The sequence below is a fragment of the Macaca nemestrina genome, chromosome 1 (assembly GCF_043159975.1).
Source record: "Macaca nemestrina isolate mMacNem1 chromosome 1, mMacNem.hap1, whole genome shotgun sequence".
In the NCBI taxonomy this organism is placed as follows: Eukaryota; Metazoa; Chordata; class Mammalia; order Primates; family Cercopithecidae; genus Macaca; species Macaca nemestrina.
Window position 1 is genome coordinate 138,199,357 of NC_092125.1, and position 26,470 is coordinate 138,225,826.

At 42.0% G+C, this 26,470-nt stretch overlaps 1 protein-coding gene across 4 annotated transcripts in view; it reads left to right on the plus strand.

Moving 5' to 3' along the window:
• The first annotated feature begins 8,767 nt into the window (after positions 1-8,767).
• Positions 8,768-26,470, plus strand: part of LOC105485430 (ALG14 UDP-N-acetylglucosaminyltransferase subunit) — a 103,039-nt gene continuing 85,336 nt past the window's right edge. For all 4 annotated transcript variants that reach the window (XM_011747787.2, XM_011747788.3, XM_071076006.1 and 1 more), the window contains exons 1-2: positions 8,768-8,951; positions 17,134-17,285. In XM_011747787.2, the coding sequence (XP_011746089.2) occupies positions 8,816-8,951; positions 17,134-17,285 (288 nt within the window). In that variant the 5' untranslated portion in view covers positions 8,768-8,815. The remainder of the gene's footprint in view (positions 8,952-17,133; positions 17,286-26,470) is intronic.

Below are 26,470 nucleotides of genomic sequence, written 5' to 3' on the forward strand. Positions count from 1 at the left end.
GCAGCCCATAAAAAAACAGGTTGAATGACTTTTCTCCAGGAGGCCCTGTCAAGAGGCATGCAGTTTACAGAGTCAGGCTCATTGTTAAGTCACTGCTTGGGTGTTAACTGTTATTACCTTACCACTGTACCCCCAGTGCCTAGCTTAGTGTGCAGCATATAATAGATATGAACTGAACTAAAATGAATTGAAAGCCTGCCTACATTCCTATTTACTTAAATCCTCAGAAGCCTCTCAGATCATCCATTATCATCCTAATTCCTATCTCTATAGTTCCCCCAATCTGACCCAACCTCTGCTCCACACCACCCTTCGAAGCCTTTCACAGCACCTTTTGGGCCTCTTGACATATAACCTGCAAATTTTCCCTCTATCTTAAGCTTCTCTTTGAATGTCTTCTTCACTTCCCTTCTTAAGCTGAAGGCTTGCTCTCTCACACTTCCCCAGTATGTCTCTCAAATAGAAGCCTTTTGTTTCTCACTCCCACAGGTGGTGGGGAGGGCATCCCTCTTTCTGTCTGTTGCTGCTTCCACACCACTCTCCTCCTTCTTTCAAAACTCCAGTTCCTTTGAAGTTCTTGCCATGTAGTTGTATCATCTTGTATCAGTCAGTATCTGTATCCACAATAGCATACAGATGGCATACTTGTATTAGGTCAATTTGAGGATGAGTTATAAAGGGGTTATTTACAAAGCTGTGAATGTGGTAGGGAAAGCATAAGGGATTGTGCAGTAACCCAGGGCTAGTAACAGTGGAGCTGGTACCACCCCCTAGATCTGAAGGAACAAAGAAAGGAAATGTGGAGACCCAGAAGAAAATATATGTATAGAAAAGGCCATATCAAAAATAGCAGAAATCTTCAGTTCAGGGACACAGCCTTCCCTCCATCAGATCTTCTGCTGAAGATCATCACTGGCCAAATTCAGCCAGAATCAGAGGGCAAGGAAACCTGTTGATTTAGTCCCTAAGTCTCAGCTAACATGGAACTGAGTGAAGTGGGAAAGCATGGAGAATGAATCTGGAGAGACAGATGGAAGATATCCAGCTCATACCCAATGATCTTTTTAATTGCTACCACCCTCCAATTTTTTACTCTTTGAACACATGAGCTCCTAGCTAAGTGATTTCAGGATCCAGTGATATTTTTCATACATTCCCAGTGATACTCTAAATACCACTACCGGTGATAACACAACATTCACTTCAAGCATTCCACTCTCTGACCACCATTTCCTATGTCTATAGTTCACTTACTCTAGTTCTTTCATTGCAATTTTTCAATCTTCTGGGGGCCTCCAATCCACAGATCTTACTACCATGCTACTATTCATCCACTCCCCCACCCCCACCCTCCTGTCTTCATTTTCCACTAGGATTACATGAAATTCCACAGACCTCACTCCCTTGAAGAGCGTCTCCTCTCTCCTTTGTATTCATCCATCAATACTCCAACTCTAGTCAACTGTCATGGTATGTTTTGGGCTAGTATAACAGAATACCTGAAACTGGGTAATTTATAATGAACAGAAATTTATTCCTCATGGTTCTGAAGGCTGGGAAGTACAAAATCCAAGGATGGCAGTTGGTGAGGGCCTTTTTACTGAATCATTCCATGGCAGAAGGTAGAAGGGCAAAAGAACATGAAGAGAGCAAGAGATGGAACTTGCAGCATCAAGTCCTTTCATAATGGCACTATTCCATTCATCAGGGGGAGCCCTCGTGAACTAAACACCTCCCATTAAGCCTCACCATTCAACAAAGTTCCACTGGAGGTTAAATTTCAAACACATGCTTTTTGGAGGACACAGTCAAACCATAATGCAACAACTATCTGCCTTTTCCACTGGGAGGAAAATACATAAAATTATGCTGACTGGTTTCTCATTATATCTGCTATCACAAGCCTCAAATGGGCATTATAATCTGCCCAGAAACCCTACACTGGTCCTGGTGAGTGTGCCAATTACTCTTTAAGATGATTATTTCATACCTTCTCCTTCTTCAAGCTTCCCACACTGTACACTGTCCACACTCTCATTGACTCACCACAAATTCTACAAACATCCCTGTATCTGCATTCATCCCTGTTCTCCATTCTGTTATGATGGAAAGAGGGTCGTTCCTCCTATCAAAGTCCAATCTCTCCACTTGTGCTCCAGGTTCCAAACCATTCCATCTTTTGAAGATACTTGTTCCTGTGCTCATTCTTTTTCCCTTCTGCACCAATTTTCCTCTACCAGCTCTTTTTTAACATCAATATGTCAATTAACTCCTGTCTTAAAAAAATAAGGTTCCTCGATTCCAAATTCTCCTCCATCTCCCACCCAATTTATCCATTCACCTCAAAGAAAAACTTGCAATAACTGGAGACTGTTTTTTTCTTTTTCTTGTCCCATTCTCTCTTCTCATTTCCATCTGCCTTCCGTCACTACCTTATTTAGATCTCCAGTGACTAACCTGTTCCCAAGATATCTGATCCCACCTGTCAACAGCATGTGACATAGCTGACTACACTCTCATTCTTTGATTATTTTCCTTTCTTGGTTTTTTGGGACACCATTCTTTGCTAATTTTCCTCTTATCACCCCTTTTCTTTTCCGTCTTCTTTGCTGGCTCAATTTCCTCTACTAGACCTCTGAATGTTAGTGACTCCAGACTCTTCTCTATCCTGCATTGTCCAATACAGTAGCCACTAGCCACACGTGTCTATTTAAATTTAAAATAATGTAAATGAAATAAAACTCATTTCCTCAATCACACTAGCCATATTTCAATTGCTTAAAAGGTATATGTGGATAGTATACAACATGGATACAAAACATTTTTATCATTGTAGAAAGTTCTGGCCAGTCACGGTGGCTCACACCTATAATCCCAGCACTTTGGGAGGCCAGGGCAGGTGGATCACCTGAGGTCAGAAGGTCAAGACCAGCCTGGTCAACATGGTGAAACCCCATCTCTACTAAATATACAAAAAAATTAGCCGGGCATGGTGGTGGGCACCTGTAATCCCAGCTACTTGGGAGGCTAAGGCAGGAGAATTGCTTGAACCCGGGAGGCGGATGTTGCAGTGAGCCGAGATCGCGCCATTGCGCTCCAGCCTGGGCAACAAGAGCGAAACTTTGTCTCAAAAAAAAAAAAAAAAAAGAAAAAAGAAAAGAAAAGAAAAGTTCTCTTTGAGAGGACTGACCTCAACTCTCCTTTGGTGATCTCACCCAATCCTATAGCTTTAAATACCATCTATATGCCAATGAATTCTAAATTTATACCACTAGACCTGACCCAAGCTTCAGGTCTGTACATAAAACTTCCTATCTGGCATAACCACTTGGATGTCTAGCAGGTTATTCAAACTAAAGTCAAAAACAGACCACTTCATTTTCATCCTCTCCTCCCCTTCCCCTACCCACAAAAGCTTGTTTCTCCTTCAGTCTGTCTATTCTTAGCATGTAATACCACCTAACCAGTTTTGAATAAAAATATATTGGAGTCATCTGGATTCCTCTTTGTTTTTTAATCCCCAATATCTAATCCCTTAACAAATTTTATTGACTGTTCCCATAAAATGTATATCAAATCTGACCTCTTCTACCTCCACTGTTATCTCCCTAATCCAAAGTTTTTGCCTGGACCACTGTCTTATTTATACAACATCCCCTGTACCTAAAACAGTGTCTGGCACACAGCAGATGCTTATTAAATATGTTGAATAAATTAACATGTACAATCCTACAGAAAAGTACAAAATTATCTGAACCTCTAAAATAACTTTAAAAATATGCATGAGTAATATTTGCTGCAGAAACTTTGGGAAATAGATTTAAGAAGAGAATAAATATCGGCCAGGCGTGGTGGGTTATGCCTATAATCCCAGAACTTTGGGAGGCAGAGGCGGGCGGATCATGAGGTCAGGAGTTCGAGCCTAGTCTGGCCAACATAGTGAAACCCCATCTCTACTAAAAATACAAAAAATTAGCTGGGCATGGTGGCGGGTGCCTGAAATCCCAGCTACTAGGGAGGCTAAGCCAGGAGAATGGCTTGAACCCAGGAGGCGGAGGTTGCAGTGAGCTGAGATCGCACCATTGCACTCCAGCCTGGGCGATAGAGCGAGACTCCATCTCAAAAAAAGAAAAAAAAGAAGAAGAAGAAGAGAATAAAAATCACCTCCCAGGCTGAGCAAGGTGGCTCACACCTGCAATCCCAGCACTTTGGGAAGCTGAGGTGGGTGGATTGCCTGAGTTCAGGAGTTTGAGACCAGCCTGGGCAATGTGGTAAAACCCTGACCCTATGAAAAATACAAAAATTAGCCACGCATGGTGGCACACACCTGTAGTCCCAGTTACTCGGGATGCTGAGGTGAGAGCATCTTCTGAGCCCAGGGAGGTTGAGGCTGCAGTGAGCTGAGAGTGCACCACTGCATGCCAGCCTGGGTGACAGAGTGAGACCCTGTCTCAAAAAAAAAAAAAAAAAAAAAAATCACCTCCCAGACATACTTTACTTATGATTGGTTATAGACCACATATCATTATTCATTTTGTCAACTATTAACACAGTTTTCATGCTTTTTGCAGCACTATAATTTACTTCCATGAATCTGTTAAACACATTGTCAGCACAACTCACCTTCCCAAGAGAAATTTTAATTGTTGCTTCTTCTCACTCCGTCTTAACTTTCCTGATTAATCCACTATAGCTTTTTTTTTTTGAGACAGAGTTTTGCTCTTGTTGCCCAGGATGGAGTGCAATGGCACAATCTCAGCTCACCGCAACCTCCGCCTCCTGGGTTCAAGCGATTCTCCTGCCTCAGCCTCCTGAGCAGCTGGGATTACAGGTGCCCACCACCACGCCCAGCTAATTTTGTATTTTTAGTAGAGACAGGGTTTCTCCATGTTGGTCAGACTGGTCTCAAATTCCCGATATCAGGTGATCCGCCCGCCTCAGCCTCCCAAAGTGCTGGGATTACAGGCATGAGCCACCGTGCCCGGCCTTTTTTTTTTTTGAGACAGGGTCTCTGTCATCCAGGCTGGAGTACAGTCGTGCAAATATGGCTCACTGTAGCCTTGATCTCTTGGGTTTAAGCAATCCTCCCACCGCAGCCTCCTGAGTAGCTGGGACTACAGGCACACACCACCATCATGCCTGGCTAATTTTTTAATTTTTTATAGCGATAGGGTCTCACTCTGTTGCCTTGGCTGGTCTCAAACTCTGAGGTTCAAGTGATCCTCCTGCCTTGGCCTCCTAGATTGCTGAGATTACAGGCACAAGCCATTGTGCCTGGCCCACTACAGCTTCTTGACTTCTTGATTATCTATACATTCTGTGTCTGTCACAGCCCAGGACTTTGCTTACCCAGGTGGCATTTTTATCAGGACTTCTCAACTATGTTCCTGTCCCTGCCTGCTACCTAGCTGCTCCCTGCAGTTCTCAACTTCCTTGACAGGAAAACTGAAGAGTTTTATGATCACCTTAATTCAGAATAACTCAACCAGTAAGTCCAAACAATGTTGCTACCCCACCCTCTTTGATTCTCTGCATTTTCTGCAAGCCCCCAATGTTTGATTGCCTCCATTCATTCCAGCTATATGCCAAGTGTGGTCAAACTGATATTTCCTACAGATATAGGTAATTACAATAGTGAGGGGATGAAGTAATGGGAAATGCAAGGGTGTCCTTTAAGTATTAAATCTACCTTAATATAGAGCTTGGGGCCTGGAGCTAAGTAATTATCATATGCCTGACATTTTCATTGCATGTGTCAGTTTACAAAGCTTTTTCAGACACATCATCATCACAGCAATCTAGATGCTATTGTTTGCCTACCCAACAACCCTCCCTGCAGCTTCCTCCTTACTGAGAGAATGCCTATTTTGTTCAGTACCCACCCTCCATCCAACAGTCATATACTACAGGTGAGTTGTAGGTCATCCTTCTCCCACCTCCAGCAGCTTTGAGATTGCTTTCCTTTTATGCCTGGGAAAGTGATATAAGTATGGCCAAAAGGAGTGAAAGAAAGTCTGCTGTGAGGGGTTCTAGAATAAGTTTCCTTGCCAAAAAATAAATAAATAAAGCAGGCTGGGCACCACGGCTCACCCCTGTAATCCCAGCACTTTGGGAGGCTGAGGCGGGCGGATCATGAGGTCAGCCTGACCAACGTGGTGAAACACTGTCTCTACTAAAAATACAAAAATTAGCTGGGCGTGGTGGCGCATGCCTGTATTCCCAGCTACTCGGGAGGCTGAGGCAGGAGAATCGCTTGAATCCGGGAGGCGGAGATTGCAGTGAGCTGAGATCCGGCCACTGCACTTCAGCTTGTGTGACAGAGCAAGACCGGGGGCGGGAGGAGCAAAACAACACCCAATGACAAGATAACCTTTTTTGGCTACGGAGATTGCCATGTTGGATGTAACCATCCACACATCCCATTCTGGTACCACTAATGTCTTAAGAAAGAGGTAAGACTGTTTCAGGTTGAAGACATTATTAGGAATGGCAGAGCGGGCATATAAAAGTAAATGATATTCTTTGTATTATCCTCGAGCTGTTTTTCATACTACACCAAAGCCCCTACTTCTGGACTTTCAACTACGCATTTGTAAGCCCAGAGGGTTCTGATTCCATTAAAATTTGAGGGATACTGACTTCTTTTTTTGAGAAGGAGTCCCGCTCTGTCGCCCAGGCTGGAGTGCAGTGGTCGGATCTCAGCTCACTGCAAGCTCCGCCTCCCGGGTTCACACCATTCTCCTGCCTCAGGCTCCCGAATGGCTGGGACTACAGGCGCCTGCCACCTAGCCCGGCTAGTTTTTTGTATTTTTTAGTAGAGACGGGGGTTTCACCGTGTTCGCCAGGATGGTCTCCATCTCCAGACCTCGTGATCCGCCGTCTCGGCCTCCCAAAGTGCTGGGATTACAGGCTTGAGCCACCGCGCCCGGCCGAGATACTGACTTATAAGTCCACAACTATGAACTTTCTCCACCCTTTCTAGCTAAGTAGCCTTAGGCAAATTATTTAACTTTTATGGAATCTACTTCTTTATTTGTAAAAAGGGAAATAATATCCACTTTAAGCTCTTATTGTGAGAATGTATGGTTAAGAAGATTTGATGGAGCTGAGTGCGGTGGCTCATGCCTGTAATCCCAGCACTTTGAGAGGCAGAGGCGGGCAGATCACCCGAGGTTAGGAGTTCGAGACCAGCCTGGCCAACATGGTGAAACCCCCATCTCTACTAAAAATAAATAAATAAATAAATAAAAATTAGCCGGGCATGTTGGTGCATGCCTGTAGTCCCAGCTACTTGGGAGGCTGAGGCGGGAGAATCGCTTGAACCTGGGAGGCAGAGGTTGCAGTGAGCCGAGATTGTGCCACTGCACTCCAGCCGGAGCCACAGAGCGAGACTATCTCAAAAAAAAAAAAAAAAAAAAAAAAAGAAGAAGATTTGATGGAAGACAATTTGAAAGTGTTGTAAGGTCCACAAACTCTACTCACAAAGTCTCCCAAACTTGCCTGCTGATAGGAATGGACACACTGGTTACATAAGCTAATCCCAGGTGCCCTATCCCTGGAAATTCTGATTCAGTGCTTCCCAATGGACCCTGGGAGTCTGCACTTTTAAAAACACATTCTAGGCTCCAGGTAAGTGTGGTGATCAGGCAAGTTTCAATTTAGCAAAGGAATACAGGATGCTGTACTCCTGTCCAGCAGGACTCAGATTTCTGGTTTCTGATTCTAGATCTGATACTATTCCACTTGGGCAAGCAGTTGCACCTTTCTGAACCTGTTTACTCATCTGTATACCTGTTCAGTATAACCTACAGGTAGGTCTATGATGGACCGAAGGCAAATTATATTTGGGATGAAGGGGGTCCTGATCTTATGTTGTAATGTGGATTAATTAGACATAATAATAAGCAAAATTGGGATTGAAGAGGGTGTTGGCAGATCATCATTTTGGCTAAGGACATGAGAAACACACCGGGAATGCTTTGTGGTAAAATTAACTGAATATTAATTGTAGGACTGTGCGTTGTCTATCCTGCTACCTAGAGCCACTGAGCTTTGCAGTCCTCTCAGGACTGTGGCTTACCTTGCGGTGGTCACCCTCAACTACTCTGGTCACACTGAGACTGTGAAAACGCCGAGAAAAGTTAAAAACATACGTGTTGAGGGAGAGGGGATTTGGATGAGGGACCTAAATTAGATGTTGAAGCCTATGGTTCTTACTGGCGAACACTTTCAGTAATGTCTGTGCATGCAACAGAAACATTTCTCTTGGCATTAAAAAAAAAAAAAAAGAAGAAAGGATGTATTTCGTTAGCTTCAGGTGGCATTCACGAAGTGGGTAGAGCCAGAACATCTCCTAACTCGGGAGTTTCGGGGCCTTTCGGCACACAGACGGCCTGACCTGGTCGTGGGCGTATATTAAGCTTTCCCAGCGCTTAACTTTCCGATTTTCAGCTTACGCTTGGCTGCAGCTGCCCAGAATCCGCGCAGAAGCAGGGGTTCCGCCGACAAACGTGAACGTAGAGAACGTAGAAGCCTTTTAACGCTAACAGGCAGTTTCTCTGCATGGTTGTTATGCATTATTAATCTAGGTATTGCGTATTTAGTTTAGGAAACACGAATGCTCATGATAAATGAGGTAAAATGAATTGTCAGCGGGACCCCTGCTATTCCCTCGACCCGCCACTCCTCCCGGCTCAGGCAAGTCCAGCCCACCAGGAGGTGCGTCCCTCCGCGTTTGAGTTGCTTCGGCACCCGTAGTTGTGAACTTTGACAGCGGCCGGTCCCCGGAAGTTGGACGCATGCGCCATTTCTCTGCATGGTGTGTGTTCTTATTTTAGCTGCTGCTGCAGGAGCTGTGGCGGCTTTCCTAATCCTGCGAATATGGGTAGTGCTTCGTTCCAGGGACTTTACGCCCCGGGAGTCTCTCAGTATCTTGGTGGTAGCTGGGTCCGGTAAGTATCGAGGAAGCGACTGTCGGACTTGGGTTGGTCACTACAAACCCCAGAGTGCACCGCGACCTTCTTCCCTGGTACCCTTAGCACTTCTTGGAGTGTTGCATGCAGAGATTTGTAGTTTCTCTGCCTTGCCGGAACTGGTCAGTCTAGCCTGGGTAAGGGCTAGTTTGCTGACGCGGCCCAGAGGTCTTTTTATGACAAGTAATTTACACTTGTCTGTAATTAAGACTCTCTGTAGCGCATATTTTGCAAACAAATAATTAGTGAACAGAGAGAACGTAGAAGCCTTTTGATGCTAACATGCAGTTTCCCCGTATGGCTGTTGTGCATTATTAATCTAGGTATTGCGTATTTAGTTTAGGAAACACGAATGCTACATGACAAATGAGGCAAAATGAATTGTCACATTTATAAATATACAAAGTCCAAGAGGATAAAAACAATGATTTACGGACTATAGAGCAATACACACCGGGTGGCAAAGTGTGAGCAACCCACTGACCTGTCAGGTAATACAATCTAAATACACCAATTGTGTAGGTGCTTACAATTTTAAGTAGACATATATGACAGGGACAGACAGACAGACACACACACACACAATGTAAACATTTGGGGATGGCAGGAGATTGCATCCAGATAGAACATGTATAGTATGAGCAAATGTACTAAGTTTATGTTCGAGTATAATACATTACTTTATTCACTTAATCTGTTTTGAGCTGTTAGAGAGGCCAAACACTAAACTAACCTCTGGAAATAACAAAACTGACTAACATTGCTTGCTACGGAGTGCTGACTCCGTGCTAAGTCCTGTGAGAGATGCAAAGATACAGCAGTGAATGAAATAGAGAATACAAAAAAAAAAAAAAAAAAAAACCTAACAAAATAAATCAAAATGAGTATTTGCCACAATGAGGTAAATGCTATAATCTTGTAATGATTGTGTAAGAAGGACAAATTGCTATGGCAGTCTTCAGGAAGGGCACTACTTTATCAGGTCTTAAAAAACAGGCAGCTTCCTGGAAGAAATAATGCTAAACCAAGACTTGAAAGATGACCAAGAATTAGTCAGATGAGGGAGAGCCAGGGTTTTGAGGGGTGGGACGATGTGAAAAGAAGATAATAGCACTTTGAATGGCCGGAGTTGAGAGGACACTGTCGTGTAGAGTTCAATATGGGGAGGTAAACTGAGTCCAGATTATAAAGGGTATTTAAAATCTTGCTTTTTTTCTTTTCTATACAGAGTCTCACACTGTTGCCCAGGCTGGAGGGCAGTGGCACAGTCTCAGCTCACTGCAACTCCACCTCCCAGGTTCAAGCCATTCTCCTGCCTCAGCCTCCCGAATAGCTGGGATTACAGGTGCACCACCACACTCAGCTAATTTTTGTATTTTTAGTAGAGACAGTGTTTCACCATGTTGGCCAGGCTGGTCTTGAACTCCCGACCTCAAGTAATCCTCTTGCCTCAGCCTCCCAAAGTGCTGGGATTACAGGTGTGAACCACCACCCCGGCCTAAAATCCTGCTTTATAAAGCAATTGCTGCTACTCCACTGTTCCATATCGTCTAGGGGTTAAGACCACAGGCCTCTAGGTTGTCATAACACCACACATGAATCACATCTCTGCCACTTACTACTTTGGTGATCTTAGGCAATTAGTTAACCTCACTGAACCTTCTGTTTCTACATGGCTTGAGAGAGGACAGGAGAGATTAAATATGATCATATTTAAAGTGTTTAGGCTGGGCGTGGTGGTTCACACCTGTAATCTCAGCAATTTGAGAGGCTGAAACAGGTGGATTGCTTGAGCTCAGGAGTTGGAGACCAGCCTGGGCAACATTGTGAAATCCTATCTCAACACTAACATAAATAAATAAATTAGCTGGATGTGGTAGCATGCACCTATAGTCCTAGCTATTTGGGGGGCTGAGCTAGGAGGATCAGTTGAGCCTGGGAGATGGAGGTTGCAGTGAGCTGAGACTGCGCCACTGCATTCCAGCCTGGTTGACAGAGTGAGACCCTGTCTCACAATGAAATAAAATAAAATGATATAATCAAAAGCTTAAATTAAAAAATCAGTGTTTATTAAAGTGCTTGACATATAGTGTCAACCTAAAATAATTGAAGGGCTCAATATCCAGTTAGAAGAGTTTATTCAAGCACAAAGCGTGAGAGTGGCTGTCTGGGGAGCAAACCTATATCAAAGAATGGTGATCAGTGCTCCCCATGTGTGGAAGAATGAAGATAGTTTAGATAGACCAGAACAGAGATGCTGAACAAAATTACAACATTTTCCGTAGAAAGCTAACATACAGATATAAGATTTGGTTGGCTACTGTAAGGGCCAAGGAGAAACTTCTCTTTTGCCCTCTGAAGTTTCACTGAAAATCACTGACGAGGCAGAAATAATAGGAGAAAAGACACATACGTTTATGAAGCATATATGAAAGCGTTCTGAATGAAGACCCAAAGATACGAGGGAAATGGTCTGCTTTTATGCTTAGGTTCAACAAAGTATGGACAGCCATGTAGAATTATGACTGGACAAAAGGGTCTAATTTAATGCTAATAGACAGTAGGGAAGCCCAGCAAGGCCTATCTAGATTTTTCTTGGTCTCTCTGAGTATGCATTCTTTCCTTCTGGATATGGGGTAGGACCCTCTCTGGAATGGGGGGTCTTATGACCTATCATCAAACAAGGTAGGTCAGATAATTTATTTTTTTAAATTTAATTAATTTTTAAAATAGAGATGGTGTCTTGCTATGTGTACCAGACTGGTCTTGAATTCCTGGCCTCAAGCAATTCTCCTGCCTTTCAAGGTGCTGGGATTAAAGGTGTAGGCACCTCACCCAGCTCGGATAATTACTTTATCGCCAGTTTTTACACAGAAAGTTGGAGTAAAATTAGAGCAGTATTTTTAGGTTTTATGACTAGTTTTGGGGAGAAGGAGTTCTTGGTTTCTGTGACCCGCTCTGGGGAGAGAGATTCTAGTTTCTATGGCAAGCCTCAGGGGAGTATGGGACTGAGAGACAGAGGACAGGAGAAGACCAGAGAAAAAATTTTACTTCTGAGGCCTTCATTTTGGGATATTATTTTCTAAGTCCCAACACTACTATTGATTACACATTAAGGGATTTGTTTAACATTCTGGTATAAGGAGGTAACAATCACAAAGGCCTCTATCTCCAATGTCATTTAATCTAGGTTTGAATAAAGACTAGGGAATCTGGTTAATGTATAACATCTCAACACAAAGGTCAGGAAGCAGCAGTCATACACTAAAGAGAAAAAGCCATGTTACATGAGTCAGTTTCCAGGGCTTAGCTTTTCCCCTTAGCATAATAAATTTGGAAGATCTTGACATTTTCTTTTCTTTTTACGTAAGCAGTTAATAAATGGTTACTATATTAGTCTTGGTGGCAAAAGGAGCTTTTGAAGTTTTGTTTTGGTTTTTGTTTTTAAGACAGAGTCTTGTTATATACCCAGGCTTGCCTGTAAATCCTGGAATCAAGTGATTCTGAGACAGACTCCCGAGTAGCTGGGACCACAGGCACGTGCCACCGCACCTGGCTTATCTTTCTCAGTGGAGAGTCACCCACTTCCATCTGAGCGTTCACAAAGATTATTCAGCCTGCATTGTCAAAAGAATGTCTTGACAAAGACTGAAATAGAGAAACAAATAGGAGCCTTTTGAATATTTCTGATAACAGATAAAGATGGCCTGACTGGAGTGGTAGGTGTGGGGCTGGAGAGAAGCAATTGCATTCGGATGAGATTGGAAGATTTTAGGGGTTAAATCCACAACTGTGGATTGAAACTAGAGGATGTGGGAGGGAAGGACTGAAGGGTGATTTCCAGGTTTCTGACTTGAACAAGATGTTAGGACCAATGACTTGATAGTGTTACATTTGGTGGACTAGAAACCAAAATTAAGGGTGATAATTCATCTGGCAAATGGTGCCTTCATTCAAATTATTGAGGGTAGGAAGGTATCAAGGGCCTGAAAGAACCATGCCAGTTAAAGAAAGACTTGTAATCAGATAAGCAGTTTAATAGTTCATGCCCAAAATTTTGGAGGAGGAAGAAGACATTTTCAATATTTACCTTGAAGATGAAGCAACATTTACTCTTTAGATATCGTAAAATATTATTAGGAGGCCAGGCACAGTGGCTCACGCTTGTAATCCCAGCAATTTGGGAGGCTGAAGCAGGTGAATCACCTGAGGTCGGGAGTTCAAGACCAGCCTGGCCAACATGGCAAAACCCCATCTCTACTAAGAAATACAAAAAAATTAGGTGGGCGTGGTGACAGATGCCTGTAATCCCAGCTACTCAGGAGGCTGAGGCAGGAGAATCACTTGAACCCAGGAGGTGGAGGTTGCAGTGAGCTGAGATCGCGCCACTGCACTCCAGCCTGGGCAACAGAGCAAGACTCTGTCCCAAAAAAAAAAAAAAAAAAATTATTAGTAGACCACTTCTGTTCAGAGAACAATTGCCAAAACTACTTTTCTTTGAAACACAATACAGCCTTCTTAGGCAAATGTTAGATTTAATATCAAACTTTCATTCAATCTTTCCTTCAATAGGACGGCCTGCTCTTTCTAGGAATAGGAGGTACAGCAGTAACAAAACAAATAAATCCCTGCCCTCATAGTACGGTGCTTGCCTTCTAGTGAGGCGTGGATAGAGGAAGATAAAAAGCAAAACAAATAAATAGACTACACAGTAAGTTATGCAGTGATAAACACTGTGATTTGGGGAAGGGGGCATTGCTTTTATTTATTTATGTTTTTTCTTGAGACGGAGTCTCATTCTGTCGCCCAGGCTGGAGTGCAGTGGCGCAATCTCCGCTCACTGCAAGCTCCGTCTCCCGGGTTCACACCATTCTCCTGCCTCGCCTCCCGAGTAGTTGGGACTACAGGTACCCGCCACCACGCCCGGGTAATTTTTTTTGCATTTTTAGTAGAGACGGGGTTTCACCGTGTTAGCCAGGATGGTCTCGATCTCCTAACCTCGTGATCCGCACGTCTCAGCCTCCCAAAGTGCTGGGATTACAGGCATGAGCCACCGTGCCTGGCCGGGCATTGCTTTTTATGAAGATTGTCAGGGAAAGCCTCCTTGGGGAAATGACAGCCAACAGCAAGAAGGCTAGAGTGATTAGAGTAGACTTAGTAAGCAGGGAGGAACAGGAGATGAGCTCCAAGAGGGAACATAGTTGAGGTCAGAGTATAAGAAGCCTTTTATTCCACATGAGACATGAAGCTACTGGAGGATTTTGAGGAGAAGTAAATAATTTGATCAACTCGAATAGGGTCACACTGGATGTTACGTTGCGATAGACTGAAGGGGAAGAGGGTCAGGGAGCAGATCAGTAAGCTGTGTTCATAATCCTTGTGAGAGGTGATAGTGGCCTGGAGCAGGGGAGTAACAAAAGAAATGGTGAGAAGTGATTGGATGCTGGATATATTTTAAGGTAGAACTTAGAGGATCTTATTCTCAAAAAAATGTATCTTAATAAAAGAGTAAAATGGAAGACAAAGTCCATCATTTTAATGACTTTATTCAGTAACAAGGTTAAATTTTCAGTGAATATACTGTCAACCTAAATAACAGAGAGATTCTCCAAAGATAGGAAATATATTCAAGAGTAAGCATTGTAGTGTGGAATACCATGCTGAATAAACTATGGGCACAAAGAGGCAAGGGAAGACAGTGATTTTTAAAGCTAAAATGGGGAGCGTTATATAAGTTGTTTTGAAACAATTATCCTTGCTTACAGGGATCAATAATAAGGGTGGCATCAGTCCAAGGTTAGGCAGGCAGCGGCTGGGCAGATGTCCTTGCAGGAGTATTTTTTTGCATAAGGTTGCAATGGCCTTTGTACAAGGTTGTGGTTTTGGTATAGTCTTTTGTGGTAGTTCTTGTGTTCAGGCGATTGAGCATTAAGAACCCTTCCTTCATGGCCTTTCCCAGCTCCATTTTGTCACAGTGACTCTATTTTTATCCTGACAACTTTCACAGCATTCAATGAGGGTTTCCTTAAAAAAGAAAAAAAAAAAGAGGAAAAAAAAGAGTATTAAAGCAGGTATAATGAAGTTTTAATTGTAGTGGAAGATGCTGTGGATATTAGGTTTTATCCTTAATTATTCCAGCTGTGAAAACAAGTACCTACTTGGAGTACCACCACTTTTTTTTTTCTTTTTTGAGACAGAGTCTCGCTCTGTTGCCCAGGCTGGAGTGCAGTCTCAAGCAATTCTCCTGCCTCAGCCTCCGGAGTAGCTGAGATTACAGGCATGAGCCACCATATCCGGCCTGACTTTTTTGTTTTTTTCGAGGCTAAAACCAAAAATACTAAAAAGAGTATATACCAGATGTGTGAACTATATGCCCCAGTCAAGAAGATGGGTGACAGGTTATAAAGCTAACATATGATTTTAATTCCTGAAATTCACGCTAAATCTATGCCAAATTTGTTTCTATATATAATTCCTCCTGGAATCTAGAATGAAATCCTTTCCTTTCTACTATTAAAAAAAAATGTGGGCCCGACGTGGTGGCTCATGTCTGTAATCCCAGCACTTTGGGAGGCCGGGTGGGTGGATCACCTGAGGTCAGGAGTTCAAGACCCGTCTGACCAACATGGTGAAACCCTGTCTCTACTAAAAATGCAAAAATTAGCCGGGTGTGGTGGCGCATGCCTGTAATTGCAGCTACTCGGGAGGCTGAGGCAGGAGAATCGCCTGAACCTGGGAAGTGGAGGTTGCAGTGAGCCAAGATTGCACCATTGTATTCCGGCCCGGGCAACAAGCGTGAAACTCCATCTGGGGGTGGGGTGGTGGTGGAGGGAATTTGTGTTGGGGGAAACTCATGTTTAATTTATCTTCGTTTGTGTTCTTGTATCACTATATACTCTTTCTTACAACAATAAGGGAGGTGGGGTGGGGGAAGCCTTCTAGGTATGGGGAGCAGCATGACCAGAGGCAAGGAGTGAGTAACAAATAAGATGAATGCAGAGAATGTTAAAGACATCAACCTGACTGAGGCACAGAGCTTGTGAGATGAGACTGAAATAGGTATGATAGGGCTCCTTGATAAGGAGTTTGACTGTTTTGCTTAAATAGTTTATAGATAGGTAGGTATTCTAGTGTTGTTTTCATGAAGGAAATCTCAATGAACATAGTTGATTTTTAAATTTATGCTTTTGTAATTAATGTATTAAAATTTTGAAGATTATATGACTTCAGAAACTGAACATTACTCATTTGGTGAAGCTGATAAATATTTGAGGACCTGCAGTGTGCTGAGACCTCTGATAGGAGCTGGGGTTACAGTGGTGGACAAAAAATGTTTCTTAGGAAGGCCCAAGCCCTGCTAGTCTGTGCTCATGCCCCCTTCACCTTATTTCTCTACATAGAACCTTCAGTGACTGGCTTCCCTTTTCCCATCCTGCTTTCGTGACCTTATTTCACCCGTACCCTTCTTCACAGTATTCCTACCACACTTTGAACACATGTTTCAGATCTTGTCATCTCATGCCCTAACAATCCCCATCTCCACCCAGTGGCCTCCCTACTCCTATCTCTCCATTATCTTCACCTTTCAAGTCATCTCAGCCTTTTTCAGGGATCTTCCTTATTCTTTTTTTTTTTTTTTTTTTTGAGATGGAGTCTTGTTCTGTTACCCAGGCTGGAGTGCAGTGGCATGATCTCGGCTCACTGCAAGCTCTGCCTCCCGGGTTCATGCCATTCTCCTGCCTCGGCCTCCTGAGTAGCTGGGACTACAGGCGCCCGCCATCACAGGGATCGTTGTTATTCTTAAGGCATTGATTTTTCATAACCATTTGCTTACCCTCCACGTTTTAGTTTTTCTTGCTGTCTTGGATCTTCTTTGTCTTCATATATGTGTCTTGCCCCTTTCTCACCAGTCTTCTTGATAGCAAGAGCTATGTCTTATACTGTTTTGTGCCTTCCTTAGTACCTACTGCTAGTGCTTTTGATGTAAAAGTTGTATTTATACAAGTGCATAGATTTATTGTTTTCAAATGTTCTTGTGTCTTCTGAGAAATATACAATTACAGTGCCCCCCCACCTGAAACGATGACATTGGTATAACATGGTCAAATGGATATGTCCATTGTGGGTTTATTAATCTTAGGACTTCTGATATTTTTTCCAGGTGGGCATACCACCGAGATCCTGAGGCTGCTTGGGAGCTTGTCCAATGCCTACTCACCTAGACATTATGTCATTGCTGACACTGATGAAATGAGTGCCAATAAAATAAATTCTTTTGAACTAGATCGAGCTGATAGAGACCCTAGTAACATGGTAAGTGACAATTTCTATTTCTAAGAAAATTACAAGTTGTACATTGAGTTTAATCATCTTTTGAAATAATCTCACCACTCCTATTCAACATAGTATTGGAATTTCTGGCCAGGGCAATCAGGAAAGAGAAAGAAATGAAGTGTATTCAGGTAGGGAGAGAGGAAGTAAAATTATCCTCGTTTGCAGATGACATGATCTTATATCTAGAAAATCCCATTGTCTCAGCCCAAAAGCTTCTTAAGCTGTTAGGCAACTTTAGCCAAGTCTCAGGATACAAAATCAATGTGCAAAATCACTAGCAGCATTCCTATACACCAACAACAGGCAAGCTGAGAACCAAATCATGAATGAACTCCCATTCACAGTCACTACAGAAAGAATAAAATACCTAGGAATACAGCTAACAAGGGAAGTGAAGGACCTCTTCAAGGAGAACTACAAAAAACTGCTCAGTGAAATCAGAGAGGACACAAACAAATGGAAATACATTCCATGCTTATGGTTAGGAACAATCAATGTCATGAAAATGGCTATACTGCCCGAAGTAATTTATAGATTCAATGCTATTCCCATTAAACCACCATTTACATTCTTAACAGAATTATAAGAAACTATTTAAAAAATCATGTGGAACCAAAAAGGAGTCCGAATAGCCAAGAGAGTCCTAAGCAAAAAGAACAAAGCTGGAGGCATCATGCTACCTGACTTCAAACTATACTACAAGGCTGCAGTAACCAAAACACCATGATACTTGTACAAAAACAGACACAGGCCAATGGAATAGAGTAGAGAACTCAGAAATAAGACCACATGCTTACAACCATCTGATCTACAAACCTGACAAAAACGAGCAATGGGGAAAGGATTTTCTGTTTTGCAAGGAGTTGAACTGGCTAGCCATATGCAGAAAATTGAAACTGGATTCCTTCCCTACACTTTATACAAAAATTAGGGTAGATTAAAGACATAAGTGTAAAATCCAAAATTATAAAAAACCCTAGAAGAAAATCTAAGCAGTAGTATTCAGGACATAGGCATGGGCAAAGATTTTATGACGAAAATGCCAAAAGCAATTGCAGCAAAAGTACACAGCAAAAGAAACTCATCAGAGTGAACAGACAACCTACAGGATTGGAGAAAATTTTTGCAATATGTCCATCTGACAAAGGTCTAATATACAGAGTCTACAAGGAACTTAAACAAATTTACAAGAAAAAAGCAGTCTCCTTAAGAAGTGGGCAAAGGACATGAACAAACCCTTCTCAAAAGAAGACATTCATGCAGCTGACAAACATATGAAAGAAAGCTCAACATCACTGATCATTAGAGAAATGCAAATCAAAACGACGATGAGATACCATCTCACACCACTCAGAATGGCGATTATTAAAAAGTCCAGAAACAAGAGGTGTTGGTGAGGTTGTGGAGAAAAAGGAATGCTTTTACACTATTGGTGACAATCTACATTAGTTCAACCGTTGTGGAAGATAGTATGGAGATTCCTCAGAAATCTAGAGGCAGAAATACCACTTGACCTAGCAATCCCATTACTGGGTTTTTACTCAAATGAATATAAATCATTCTATTTTAAAGATACATGCACACATATGTTCACTGCAGCACTGTTCACAATAGCAAAGACATGGAATCAACCCAAATGCCCTCAATGATAGAATGGATAAAGAAAATGTGGTGCATATACACTATGGAATACTATGCAGCAATAAAGAGGAACAAGATCATGTCCTCTGCAGGGACATGGATGGAGCCGGAAGCCGTTATCCTCAGCAAACTAACGTGGGAACAGAAAACTAAATACTACACATTTTCACTTATAAGTAGGAGCTGAACTATGAGAATACATGGATACATATCGGGGAACAACACACACTGGGGCCTGTTGAAGGGAGGGGTTGGGGGAGGTAGAGCATCAGGAAGAATAGCTAATGGATGCTGGGCTTAATACCTAGGTGATGGATTAATTTGTGCAGCAAACCACCATGGCACACATTTACCTATGTGACAAACCTGCACATCCTGCACACATACCCTGGAACTTAAAAGTTGAAGAGAAAAAAATTGTTGCTTAATTTTCTGCATATTTTTTATTCTTTTAAATAGAGAAAGTGGTTTTTCATTGAATTCCAATAGTGAAAATTATTTTATTTATACTTACATACACGAAGCATCCAGTTCATGTGCTTATTGGCTCTTCATTAAAACTCTCTATCAGTGTGTTACATTTATGGATAATTTGATTTGTCTATGACTGCTGTTTCTTCTCCAAATCATGTTTGTGTCTGCCCTTGAAATTATTAATACTTCTTTCCCCTGGTTGCTCACTTCATTTTAGCATTTTAGTCAGTGTTTAGAGATTTTTTAAAAAATGAAACGGTTTCTTTATTAAGGAAGGAAACTAGAGCTGTTCCTTGTGTAGAGTCAGTGCCTTTATCCATCCCTCTCTCTGGGAATGGCCCAGCTGCAGGGCTGCTTTGGATAGTTCAGGGGTGGACAGCTGGCCTCACTCAGACCAATTGAAGTCTTTCTCTGAGCTTTTTGGGCTTGGAGACCTAGAGAATGGAATCAGTCTGTCTTCAAGCAAGCTCTGTAAATGATAAAGCTTGAAAGCTGCTGACAGTCATGTTTTCACTTAGAAGATAAAGGTAGTCTATAGATAGAAGAATGAAGATAATGAACAGGAAGAGAGGAGAAGCCAGTGTCTGGTGCTGCATTCAGTGGCTCAAGAGGCCCTGCTATAGCTGTGTTGGTCCTGGGTTGGTGGTTCTTTTCTTGGGAAGTCAGGATCCACTCCTAGAACCCTACCCCACTCCCTTTGTTCCCACCTTTGCGACACACACACACACACACACACACTCTTACACCTGTTTGAGTTAACTTTTGGTCACTTGTAAACATTATCCCCAACTAATATACTACTAAAATATATTCTCAAAAAATCCATGTCAAACAAGATCAGGATATAAATCTGCTTGCTATCATTCAGCTATAGCAAAATGTTTGGTACTTTTTTCCTCTGTGGAAAATAAGCCAAAATGATTTTGTTTTTGTTTTAGGAATCAATACTGTATTCGTTTCTTAGGGTTGCTGTAACAAAATACCATAAACTGGGTGGCTTAAAACAATAGAAATGTATTTTCTCATAGTTCTGAAGGGTAGAAGTCTGAAATCAAGGTGTCATGGAGCCGTACTCCCTCTGGAGGTTCTGAAGAAGAATCCTCCTTGCTTCCTGCTGGCTTCTAGTGGTCGCCAGCAATGCTTGGCCTTCCTTAGCTTGCAGCTACGTCACTCTAATCTCGGCTTCCACCATCCCATGACCTTTTCTGTATCTCTGTCTTCACATGCCTTTTTTATGAGGATACCGGTTGGATTTAAGGCCCACTCTAATTCAGAAGGACCTCATTTTAACTTGATCATATCTGCAGTGATCTTATTTCTAAATAAGGTCACATTCATAGATTCCAGGTGGACATGAATTTTAGGGGGACAGTAGTTCACTGAATGTAAATATTTATATTGAACTATTTTAGGAAAGTCTCTTTTTTTTTTTTTTTGAGATGGAGTCTAGCTCTTTTACCCAGCCTGGAGTGCATCATCACATTCTTGGCTCACTGCAACCTCCGCCTCCCAGGTTCAAGTGATTCTCCTGCCTCACCCTCTGAAGAGTAGCTGGGACTACAGGCATGTGCCACCACACCTGGCTAATTTTTGTATTTTAGTAGAGTTGGGGTTTCACCATGTTGGCCAACCTGGTCTGGAAATCCTGACCTCAAGTGATCTGCCTGCCTCGGCCTCCCAACTGCTGAGATTCTAGGCGCGAGCCACTGCACCCAGCCAGGAAAGTCTCTTTGACATACAATGCAAAACAACAACCTTGCCCTTTTAGAAATTGTGAAAGTCTAGAAATAGCAGGTGATTTTTTTGTGAGTGTAAAAGGAGAAAATAGAGAATATTGAGTATACTAGTAAGTGTTCCTTTCATTATTGTGAGACAGATAATAGTATCCTCATTTTACAAATGAGAAAAATCGAGGCTCAAAGGTGTAAATAACCAGAGTCCTGCCAAATATGTGTCACATACCTAGATGTTTCCTCCAAAGCCTTTGCTTCTCCTACATAACGACCCTGCTGCTTTTGTGTATTATTTTCCAATTCGAAAGACTTAGTATGAGAAGAATACCCTGGAAATTCTCATCTAAGGCATCAGAGATTAAAAATGTGATTTAGTCTCTTATGTTAGGGTGTAGTTGAGAAATGGTAGAGAATTTGGAGAAAATGATGATGATTTTTCATATAATGTGAAAAGTCTAGTTTACCAGTGGTATAGAGCACTTAAAAATGTTCAAAGAGCAAAATAATCACAAAATTGTTACTGTGTTTTTCACCATAAGGAGCCAGGTATCTTTGGTTTGACCCAACTGCTAGTGTGCAAGTTGCTTCTGAAGTTGCATCTAATTTGGAGGCTCTATTTTTAATTTAGCATATGTATTAAATATTTCCCTCTTGGTCTGTCACCATATGTATTGTTTATTTACTGAATGATTTCATGGTTTAGTGAAACATTTGGAAGATTGTTATATACTGTGCATCACAACACTTAGAACCAAGTAAGTTGGGTTTGCTTCACATCGATAAGAAGCCAAATATTTTGGATTTTTATTTTTATTTATTTGTGTGTGGTTTTTTTTTTTTTGAAACAGAATCTTGCTTTGTCTCCCAGGGTGGAGTGCAGTGGCATGATCTCGGCTCACTGCAGCCTCTGCCTTCCGGATTCAAGCAATTCTCCTGCCTCAGCCTCCTGAGTAGCTGGGGGTACAGGCACCTGCCATTGTGCCTGGCTAATTTTTTTTTTTTTTTTTTTTTTTTTTTTTTTTTTTTAGTAGAGACGGGATTTCACCATGTTGGCCAGGATGGTCTCGATCTCCTGACCTCATGATCTGCCCGCCTCAACCTCCCAAAGTGCTGTGATTACAGGCATGAGCCACCATGCCAAGCCAGATTTTGGATTTTTATAGTGCCATTATTTTGTATTTTCAAAGTGCGATGTAGGACTGAGCATCTCTGATCGACTTCCTTTTACTCACACTTTCCTACTGGGGCAGTGCAGCCACTGTTAGAGAGAAAATTCTGCTCCATTCCTAAAAGAGCCTCTATTCATGAATCTGAAGCTGGGAAGAGCTCTGCAGAGATGCAAATGAGCTGCTGACAGAGATAGCATGAACATTTCTGCTGGCCGCCACTGGGTACCACATTGTGTGTGTGTGTGTGTGTGTCTGTCTGTCTGTCTGTGTGCGTGTGTGTGTGTGTGTGTAGGAGGGTGTTGACAGGACGTGGTGAGGGACAGCAAGACAAAGAGGCAGAGGTAGACACCTTCCTGCCAAGCCTTACCAAGGTAGCAGGGGTTCCCTACTGGTCTTTTTCTACACTTCAGCTCAGCCATCTTTTGTACCTTGCATGGAGCTCACCAGACTAGGAAAAAGTGGGGTCTTGCTGAAGAAATTGATAGTGATCAATACATTTGCTGGAAGAGCCCATATTAGCCAAGTATATTTAACAATCTAGACCTGCAGTGTCCAGTATAGTAGCCACCAGCCATATGTGGCTACGTATATTTCAATTTAAATTAGGTAAAACTAAGTAAAATTTACAATTTGGTCCCTGGGTTGCACTAGCCTCATTTCTAAGTTCAATAGCCACATGTGGCTAGTGGCTACCATTATGGATCATATAGAATAGAAAATTTTTATCATTGCAGAAAGTTCTATCAGATGACACTGATCTAGACTTTCCTTTATAATAAACTGAAAATGAAATATGATTAGATATTGTGAAGATAATTAACAAGTTCAAAACAAAAATCCCCTCCCAAAAGTTAATACAGAAACAAAATAACTTTTTAGCTCCTGGGTGACCACAAGAAACTTAAAAAGGGGAAGAAAAAAAGAAAATAACTTTTTAAATTTCATATTATCATTGAAAATCTAGGAGATATTCCAAATAAACAAGAATAATCTGTTTGGGTTTTTGTTTGTTTTGTTTTGTTTTGAGACAGAATCTTGCCCTGTCTCCCAGGCTATAGTGCAATGGTGTGATCTCAGCTCACTGCAACCTCTGTTGCCCGGGTTCAAATGATTCTCCTGCCTCAGCCCCCCTAGTAGCTTGGATCACAGGCGCCCGCCACCATGCCCAGTTAATTTTTGTATTTTTAGTAGAGGCGGGGTTTCACCATGTTGGCCAGGCTGGTCTCGAACTCCTGACCTTGTGATCTGCCCCCCCTCAGCCTTTCAAAGTGCTAGGATTACAGGCGTGAGCCAGTGCGCCCGGCCAAGAATAATCTGTTTTATAAAGGAAGCAGTCTTAAAACAAGAAAGATTCCTTGGAAATTAAAACAAAATGCTTATCAAAATTAAAAGTTCTGAGTCAGTAATTATAGGGCTAAATATAGACTAAAACCTTATTCGTGAATTGAAAGTCAGGCTAAAGGAATTCTCCAGGCAATAAGGCAAATATGAGGGAAAAGAATCATGAAATGTCAGGAATGAGAGGAAAGAAAATTTTAAAAACTCTAGAATAGATTTTCATTAGCTTTCTCCTAGCTCAAGTATCACTTTTTAATTAAATCTCAACATATCATCAACAGTTATATAGTCTTAACTCACCACTGTTTCTTGTATACCATGTCTTCTTCTGATTTCATTTTGTTTTCTACTTGGCTCAAGTGTTTCCTTCAGTTTTTGTTTTGTTTTGTTTTGTTTTGTTGAGAAAGGTTATATATTTCCAGAATCTTTTCAGCTCTGAAGGTATCTTTTTTTTTTTTTTAGACTGAATCTCACTCTGTTGTCCAGGCTGGAGTGCAGTGGCGCTATCTCGGCTCACCACAACCTCCACTTCCTGGGTTCAAGTGATTCTCCTGACTCAGCCTCCCGAGTGGTCGGTATTACAGGCGTGTGCCATGACGCCCAGCTAATTTTTTTGGTATTATTAGTAGAGATGGGGTTTTGCCGTGTTGGCCAGGCTGGTCTCAAACTCCTGACCTCAAGTGATCCTTCTGCCTCAGTCTCCCAGAATGCTGGGATTACAGGTGTGAGCCACTACGCCCAGCTATCATCTCTGAAAAAAAATCTTCTTTTTTTATAAGACAGAGTCTCACTCTGTTGCCAGGCTGGAGTGCAGTGGTGCGATTTTGGCTCACAGCAACCTCCGACTCCCTGGTTCAACCGATTCTTCTGCCTCAGCCTCCCAAGTAGCTGGGATTACAGGCATGTGCCACCACGCCCAGCTAAGTTTTGTATTTTTAGTAGAGAAGGGGTTTCACCATGTTGGTCAGGATGGTCTCGATCTCCTGACCTCATGATCCGCCCACCTCGGCCCCCCAAAGTGCTGGGATTGCAGGGGTGACCCCACACCGTGCCCGGCCTGAAAATACCTTTGTTGTGACAATATCCCTATAGTCGTTTGGCTTGATGTACAATACTAATTGTAATGCCACAACTTTTTCCTCTCAGAGTGTGTAAATACTCTTCCATTCTCTTCCAGCAGTCAGAGTTCCAGAAAAGATGTTTGATCCTAGTTTGATTCTCTTTCCTTAGAATTCTGAAATTTAATCAGGCCATGTCTACATGTCTGTTTTCTTATTAATTCTTTCTCGAATTCAGTGGACTTTAATGATCTTTCTTCAATTTAGGACGATTTTCTTCTCTTTTTTCTACTTGTCTATTCTGTAAACTAATCCTTTTTCATATTATATATAGGTCATATGTGTATATCTACACACACACACACACACAGATGGTCATCTAAGGAGAAATGACCATCTGTGTGTGTGTGCGTGTGTGCATGTATTTTCATGACCTTGCACGGATGCCAAACTCCACAGATGCTCAAGTCCCTTTTATAAGATGATGTAGTATTTGCACATTGCTCATCCTCCCATATACCTCAAATACCTCCAGATTATTTATAATACCTAATACAGTGTAAATACTGTGTAAATAGTTGTTATACTGTATTATTTAGGAAATAATGACAAGGGGAAAAAAGCCTGTACATGTCCAGTACAGATACAGTTATCCATTTTTTTCCCAAATATTTTCTATCCATGGTTGATTGAATCCACGGATGCAGAACCTGTAGATCCGGAGGACTAACTGTGTGTGCGTGTGCATATATATATTTATAGGATGGTTACATGGACAATATATTTCCATATCCATAAACAGACTTGTGTGTGTGTGTATGTGTGTGTGTATATATATTTATATTTGTTTATTTATATATATAAAAAACTGTATTCATTTTCTTCCTGCTTATTCATTCACCGTTTTATATGAAGAGAAGTATTACGATTTTTTTTTTTTTTTTTGAGACAGAGTCTCGCTCTGTTGCCCAGGCTGGAGTGCAGTGGCCTGATCTTGGCTCACCGCAACCTCCACATCCTGGGTTCAAGCAATTCTCCAACCTCAGCCTCCCGAGTAGCTGGGACTACAGGCATGTGCCACCATGCTCAACTAATTTTTGTATTTTTAGTAGAGACAGGGTTTCACTATGTTCGCCAGGCTGGTCCGCCCGCCTCGGCCTCCCAAAGTGCTGGGATTACAGGCGTGAGCCACCACGCCCAGCCAGAAGTTTTAGATTTTAATGTTTATATTTTCCTTTAGGAATCCAAATGTATATTTTCCCTTAGGACTTAAACGTCATAGAGTTATACTCAAGTGTTATTTTCTAGAAGTTCTAATATTTTTCTTTTCTTTTTTCTAGACAAAGTCTCACTCTGTCACCCAGGCTGGAGTGCGGTGGCATGATCACAGCTCACTGCAGCCTTGATTTTCCCAACTGAGGCAATCCTCCCACCTCAGCCTTCCAAGTTGCTGGGACTATGGGAGTGCACCACCACACCTAGCTAATTTTTGTATTTTTTGTAGAGACAGAATTTCTCCATGTTGCCCAGGCTGGTCTCGAACTCCTGGACTCAAGCAGTCTGCTCACCTTGGCCTCCCAAAGTGCTAGGATTATAAACATGAGCCACTGTGCCTGGCACATTTTGCTTTTCACATTTGTCTTTAATTCATCTGGAATTGATTTTTTCTGTATAATGTTTGAAAGAGATCTAATTTCCATATGGCAAAACGGGCCCAGCCCAGCACCGTTTATTCAACAGTCCATTTCTGC